A 7500-nucleotide genomic window follows, 5' to 3' on the forward strand; every position below is an offset into this window, starting at 1 on the left:
TTATAATAACGATAATGGTAATTATCATAATAACGATGACAATGATAATAATAGTAATAATAATAATAACAATGATAATGATAATAACAATAATGATAATGATAATAATAATAATAATGGGAATGATAATGATAATAATAACAACAACAGAAACAATAATGATAATGATAATAATAATAACAATAATAATAATAATAACAATAATAATAATAATAATAATAATAATAATAATAATAATGATAATAATGATAATAATGATTATAATAGTAATTATAATACTAGCAATAATAATAATAATAATAACGCTTATGATAATGATGATAATCATGATGACCATCATCACTATAACTTTTCATAATCCTTGCTTTCACCATCATAATCATCATCAATAATATTCATAGAAGCCACCCATTTCCATATTTAAATAGTTCATTTGCATAAAAGACTACGTAAAAGTTTTAAGACTCTCCTGCGGTTATTTTCCTTACAAATTAAAATATGTTTTAGTATGAGGATTTGTTCTTCGGGATTTTAAGTCATTTATTTGTCTATTTATCTATTATTATTATCATTATTATTGTTATTATAATTATAATGACAATAATGATGATAATAATGATAATAATGATAATAATGATAATAATGATAATAATACTAATAATAAAACTAATAATGATAATAGTAATAATAATGATATTGATATTAATGATTATAATAATCATTATTATTATCCTTATCATTATCATCATTATTATCATTGTTATTATCATTGTTATTGTTATTGTTATTATTTTGTATTATCATTATTAGTATCATTACTATGATAGTTATAGTTATTGTTATTGTTATCATTATCGTTATTATTGTTATTATTACTATTATCATTATTATCATTGCTATTAATATTATCATTATCATTATTATTATTATTATTATCATTATTACAATTATTACTATTATTACTATTATTATTATTATTATTATTATTATTATAATTGCTATTATTATTATCATTATTGTCATTATTATTACTACACTTATTAATATCATCACTGTTAATTTTATTATTAACAACAAGAACAACTGCACCCACCCCCAACAATAATAATAATAATGACAATGATAAAAATAAAAATAACAATGATAATGATAATTATAACAACAACAACAACAGCAATAATGGTGATAATGATAAAAATACTACGACTACTACTACTAATAATAATATTAGAAATTGTGATATTGATGATAACAGAAGTCACAATAACAACAAGAACAACGACAGCGACAGCAACAGCCTTGCAACCGAGCCGATGCCACGAGCCGATGACACGACCTGATGCCACGAGCCGATGCCACGAGCCGATGCCACGAGCCGATGCCACGAGCCGATGACGCGAGCAACGTGGCCCGTGCGTTCCGGGCGAAGGCGAGGCGAGGCGGAGGGAGCAGCGCGCCCGTCCGGCTTGGCCCGTCCCGCCGCCGGTCTGCAGTAGCTTTCCCGGCCCCCCGCTACCTGGCCGAGTCACTTCCAGTAGTCATGTAGTTGAGCTGGCAGACGGACGGCGAGCAGAGAGCGACCCGATATGGATCCTTCCGCCAGACCCGCTCACGTGACGAGAGGGAGTTGTGAGTTGCGGGGAGGGAGGGAGGGAGGGAATGGGGCCGAGGGGGAAGGGGAAGGGGCATGGGGAGAGGGAAGTGGTGTTTGCATGACCGCATTAACGGCGGCGCTTCGGTCGACGGTCGCCCCACTGTCTGCATGGAGCCAAGCAGGCAGGCAGGCAAGGTAGCTAGCTGGCTGGATGGCTGGCGAGCGCGGGCGTGTGTGTGCGTGTGTGTGTACGTGTGTGATACGCGCTCGTAGGAAGCACTCTCGGGCCTTAGTTTCTGCCGCTTTCTTCCGTCTCTCGCAGTTTCCTCTTAGACGCGGCGCCCGGTGTGATGTGTGAGGGAGGAGGAAGGGGAGGAGAAGAGCCTACGATTCCCCTCACCTGTTCAGTGTGAGGGAATGAGGAGGTGTGACGAGATTACTCTATGGTTAGTGTGTGCCATGCCTGGGACGAGGAGGAGGAGGAGGAGGAGGAGGAGGAAAGAGAATGCAGTTATTGAGAATTTGAAAATGTGGCATGAAGTGTTCAGACTTGGCTAAAGCGATAAATACACAAATACCCAACAATAATGAAGAGAATGCCTCTGCATAAACCACGAACAAAAAAGGTGAAGAAGGAAAAAAGGGGGGAAATAAAAATAAAATAAAGAACAAAAAACAAAAGCAAAAACGATGAAAATCAAAAGAAAACGAGTATGATAATGATGATAATAATTAGAAAAAAAGAAAGAGAGAGAGAGACCAAGACAGTGGTTGTGGTGATGACTTCAACTTTAAGATTTTAATGAGTTACTCCCCGATTTCTCAGAACAAAAGCAACGCCGACGTGGAATCGAGGCCGTGTTCAATGCTCTCGCACGGACCCCTCGACGGCCGCTGGCGCTACAGTTCAGCCGGGCCTTACGTGCATAGCCGGGCCGTGCACAGGCGAAAGGACGCGGCTGTACGTGCGCACGCCGTAATTAAGTATCTTCTTTATGCGTTTATGTAGCGTATTTTTTTTTTTTTTTTTTTTTTTTTCAGGACGGTTTGGAACGAGATCGGTATAACTCGTCTGAGCACGTTACTGTTTATTGATTCTTGGCAACTAAGCATAAAGTTTGTCCCCTCCCTCTCCCCTCTTACCTTGCCCCCTCTCCCTTCTCCCCCTCTCTCCCCCGCTCTCTACTCCCACCCCCTCTCCGTCTGCAAATATGTATAATGTGTCACGTGTCCCCTCTATGTGTCCTGTCCACGAGATCATTATTGCACCCCATTATTGCACCAGTTTCGACTCAATTTTAACAATCTTTACTCCGGCTCTCCCTCTCCTTCTCCTTTTTTTCCTCCTAATCTGCTTTCATTTACGGAATCGCTCTTTTTTTATACCAAAAAAAAAAAAAAGCTTAAGAACCGCCATTTTTTTTTTTTTTTTTTTTTTATGCATCTTCTCAGTATTTGAACAAAACGAGTGAAAACGAAGTGAAGTTAACACACGCGAAGTTCTCTTTTCTCGCTCACTTTTTTGGGGGCCGAAGATTTCACTATATCTTTTTTTCCTTGCTCCCTCTCTTACTTTTTTGGGGGGGTATTTTGTCTCGCCATTATCCTTCAGCGTCTCTTCACTCTTCGCTTCTTTACCTCTTTTTTTCGTTCTTTTTTTCGTTGAGGCTTTCATGTCCCTCTTTTATTGATTGTTGCTGTTACTCATTTCTTATTCTTGGCTGAGATGGACGCGGTTCGTTTCCTATTCTTGTGTATTATGCCTTATTCTCTCGGCGTTTCTTTGTTTTTGTCTGTGGCTGTCTGTCTGCCCGTCTGTCTGTCTGTCTGTCTGTCTGTCTGTCGGTGTGCCTGTCTGTATGTGTGCCTGTCTGTCTGTATCTCTCTCTCTCTCTCTCTCTCTCTCTCTCTCTCTCTCTCTCTCTCTCTCTCTCTCTCTCTCTCTCTCTCTCTCTCTCTCTCTCTCCCTCTCTCTCTCTCTCTCCTTCAGCCTGTTTGTCATTCTATCGGCCTGTTCGTTTCTGTCTTTCTGGCTCCTCCCCCCCCTCTCGCTCTGTCTATCTCTCTCTCTTTCTCTCCCTCTTTTCTCTTTCTCCCTCCCTATCTGTCTGTCTGTCAGTTTATCTTTCTGTCCTCTCCCTCTCTCTTTCTTCATCACTCGGTCCTCTCCCTCTTTCTCCCTCTCTCTATTCCACTTTCTCCCCCTCCCCTTCCCCCTTGTTCACCCACCCCCCACCCCTCCTCTAAGTAAATGTCACCTCAATGCCTCCATAGAACAACACTCACAAGAACAATTTTCACTTGACACAGAGATCACGCGATTCCCTCCCCCCCCCCCCTTTCCCCTCCTCCCCTTCACCCCTTTCGATTCCCCCCCTCCCCTCCCTGCCCCCTTAAATTTCACTCCTTCGACCACCCCTCTCCCTGTACCCCACCCCTATACCTCCCGCTCTCCCCTCCCCCCTCCCGTCCCCCTCCCTTCCACCCTCCCCTGTCCCCTTCCTATGCGGCCCTCCCCTGCCTCCCCCCACCCCCCACCCCCAAGTTTGCGTCAATCTTTCGACTAAAACTTTTGGTTGAAGCTCGGCAGCATTTTTTAATTTTTGTCTTTTTTTCGATTTTTATAAGTAATCACGTTTTCTTTCGTTTGTCTTTGCTCAGGATCTTTGGTGGATTTGCTCTGTTAAATCTGCATATACATTTTTTTTTGTTATTTTTTTTTCAGAAACCAAAATTCTGACTAAGACATTTTTTTCGGTTTTAATTTAAATTTCTTTTTCAGAGTTGATTAATTAACAGAAAAAAAGAAAACAGATAATAAAGATAAAAAAAAAAAAAAAAACTGAAGTAAATTTGTGATCCAGAAAGCATACTTTAGCTTTTCTGAAATGAGAGCTGGATGATTAGTGAAAAAAAAAATAGTGTTGAGGATTATTTGTGCGATTCTGCATAATCACTTAACCCTTAGGAATCCAGCCAAAGAAACAGGATATAAGAGAAGAGGGGGAAGAAATAACGAAAGAGTGACATAGAGGAAATAGATTAAAATAGGGGAAAAAATTAAAGGAAAGGTTGAAGTAAGAAAGAGGGAGAAAAAAAGATCGAGAGAGAGAGAGAATGAAGTTAAAGAAGGGAGGAAATTAGATCGAGAGAGAAGAGAAGGAGAGAGAGGGGGGAAAGGAGACGAGAGAGGTACACAGAAGGAAGAAGGACGAAAAGGACGAGAGAAAGACAGAAGACATCGGAGGGGGGAGGAGGGAAAAATCGAAAGCGAGACACAAGCACGACTGCTGACGACTGAGCGTGAGAGCGAGACAAAGTGTGCGTCCGGGGCGATGTGGAGGGACGTTTTCTCCTATTGATTGAGCTCCGAGCACGTGAGATCCAGGTATTCGGGACGCTTCGAATTCTCCCGTCACGCGAACTCCCCGACGTTCCCTCTGCGCCAGTCTTCCTCCTCCGGGACGCCCCTTAGACCTCCGGCCCTCCCGCCTCTCGCCCTGTCGCAAGTGACGAGGAAATTACTTCTGGCGGCAGCGGGAGACTTCTGAGTCGAAGTTAAAGACGACCTTCCGGCCTCCGCGGGTATTTTGAGGCCGACGGATTTAGCATCAAAGCGCCGCGGGAGGAGGCGCCGGGGCTCGTGCGCCGGCCGGCTGGGTAGCGAAGGGCGCGAATGAGGACAGGATACGGTGCCTCCTGTTCTCGGCTTTCGTGGTTGATGTGAACCCTGGGCTGTTATGACTTTATTGGACAACTAGCGTGATGATTTTGATGTTGTTTTTTTTAGATATATCAGCCGTCTGTTGCCATTGCTAAGGGAGGTTTAAGGCAACAGAGGACAATCTGCGCCTCCTTCGGTGATACAACCTACCGTCGCAGTTTCTATCGGTGTCGCAACCCGGCCGGCGTCTGTCCGACGTTTCCTTCCCCTCGAAGGCCTCCGGGCGCCGATGATCGGAGGCGGACGAAGGCCTCCTGCATGACCTCCGGCCACTCGTCCTTCCCCCATGAGTAGGATCAGGCCCCTAAAGTCCAGCAAGAGTTCCTCGAGCTCGTGCCAGCCCGTGACGCTGCGCGGGATGGCGAGCAACGGCGCCGGCGAGGGCGAGGCGGCCGGCCCGTCGCCCTCCACCGCCACCACCGCCTTCACGCCCGGCGCCTCGGCCTCGAAGTGCTCGGCGGGCGCCTTCGAGGCTGAAGCCAGCGGCTTCGGCACCGTCAATCCGCTCTTCCTCGACACCGACGACGAGTGTCTGCCCGACAACCTGCCGGCGCCGCTGCGGCCCACGATCCCCGCCAGCCAGTCCATGCCCTCCATCTCGCAGGGCCTCGCGGCCTCCCCGCTCGAGTCGTCCGCCGAGTGCTTCGCCGCCGCCGCCGCCGCCGACAGCAGCCCGCACTCTCCCGTGACGCCCAACCTCACGCCGCCCCCCAACACGCCGCTCTCGCCCCTCTCGACGCCCTCCAGCCCAAAGCGGCGGAAGAGCCCGACGTCGGGGCAGACGCCGGACCCCAACCCGCTGAGCCCCGACCTGGTTCCGCCCCCCAACACGCCGCTGTCGCCTGGCTCCTACCCGGCCAGCCCGCACCAGAGCCTCGGCCTGCCCATCAACAAGGACGAGACGGGCTACCTGCAGAACGCCAGCCCCGGGAGCAACGGGCCCCTCGACAACATCCTCAGCCCCGACCCCGTGGACCTGACCAACCTCCGGCCGCTCGCGGGCGACGCCTTCGCCGCGGACTGCAAGATGCCACGCAAGCTCTTCCTAACAGACAACATGAATAAGGCGGAGGCCGTGATCAAGGAGCTGGTGACGCTGGGCAACGGCGTCTACGACGAGAGCAGCCATGACCGGAACGGCAACCGACCGCCGGCGCCGAAGCGGTTCCACGAACACCTGGTGAAGTCGGGCGACTGGAGCGCCCTGCAGGACCGAGAGAAACGCATCGCCGCCTGCTGGAACCACACCCTGCACGAGGAGCATAAGCACAGCCCTTCCAAGAACGCGCTTCCCCTCTCCGAGAACAGGGTGCAGAAGTCCTCCAACGGCCCCGTCACGAAGGGCAAGCACGGCGCGCAGAAGCAAAGCGACAAGAAGAGGGCCAGCAAGACCTCCGCCGCCAACGAAAGGAAGCCACTCCTTCTCGAGCAGCGAAGGGGGTGGGACTTCAAGCAAGGGACACGCTACAGGAAGCTCAAAATCCCAATGATTGACGACGACGACGACAACTACAGGAAGCCTGACTCGCCCAGGAGCAGCTCATCCTCGTCCTTCTCCCTCGACATACTAAGTAAGTGACGATGTATTCTTAGGTGGACTTCATTATACAGAGAGTGTACCCTGCTTTTACGTTTTACTTGCCGTTCATTGTCTCCACTTTTTGCTTACAAGCTACTTTCATTTAGCTAAATGTCTGTGGACAATAGCATTTGTAACAATTGTGCAAAGCATGAATTTAATGTTGTGCATATGTAATGTATAAAGTTCCTATTATTTGCATTATTCATTGGCATTTCTCTCCGAATAGTAATATTACGGCATGTTACTTAATCTGTAGGTCAGCGGAAGCGATATTGCCAAGGTACGCCATTCCAATAAATGTCATTGATTCGTGTGTGTTATATATATATATATATATATATATATATATATATATATATATATATAGAGAGAGAGAGAGAGAGAGAGAGAGAGTGAGAGGATGGGGAGAACGAAGGTGAGAGCAAAAGAGAGAGAGAGGGGGGGGGGGGGCAAAATGAGAGCGAGAGAGAGTGAGTGAGTAAGTGAGTGATTGAGTGAATGGGTGGGAGAGAGAGAGAGAGAGGGAGAGAGAGAGAGAGAGAGAGAGAGAGAGAGAGAGAGAGAGAGAGAGAGAGAGAGAGAGAGAGAGAGAGAGAGAGA

The 7500-nt window shown here is 46.7% G+C and overlaps 1 protein-coding gene and 1 long non-coding RNA gene across 2 annotated transcripts in view; both read left to right on the forward strand.

Moving 5' to 3' along the window:
• Positions 1 to 1503: 1503 nt before the first annotated feature.
• On the forward strand, positions 1504 to 4580 carry LOC125039671. Its single transcript, XR_007116135.1, has 2 exons — positions 1504 to 1629; positions 4377 to 4580. It is a non-coding gene; the product is annotated as an uncharacterized LOC125039671 (long non-coding RNA).
• A 152-nt stretch (positions 4581 to 4732) lies between these two features.
• LOC125039670 overlaps positions 4733 to 7500 on the forward strand; it is a 22727-nt gene continuing 19959 nt past the window's right edge. Inside the window, exon 1 of the mRNA XM_047633857.1 lies at positions 4733 to 6889. Coding sequence (XP_047489813.1) covers positions 5605 to 6889 — 1285 coding nt within the window. The 5' untranslated portion in view covers positions 4733 to 5604. The remainder of the gene's footprint in view (positions 6890 to 7500) is intronic.

This window comes from Penaeus chinensis, chromosome 27 (genome assembly GCF_019202785.1).
Source record: "Penaeus chinensis breed Huanghai No. 1 chromosome 27, ASM1920278v2, whole genome shotgun sequence".
Classification (NCBI taxonomy): domain Eukaryota; kingdom Metazoa; phylum Arthropoda; class Malacostraca; order Decapoda; family Penaeidae; genus Penaeus; species Penaeus chinensis.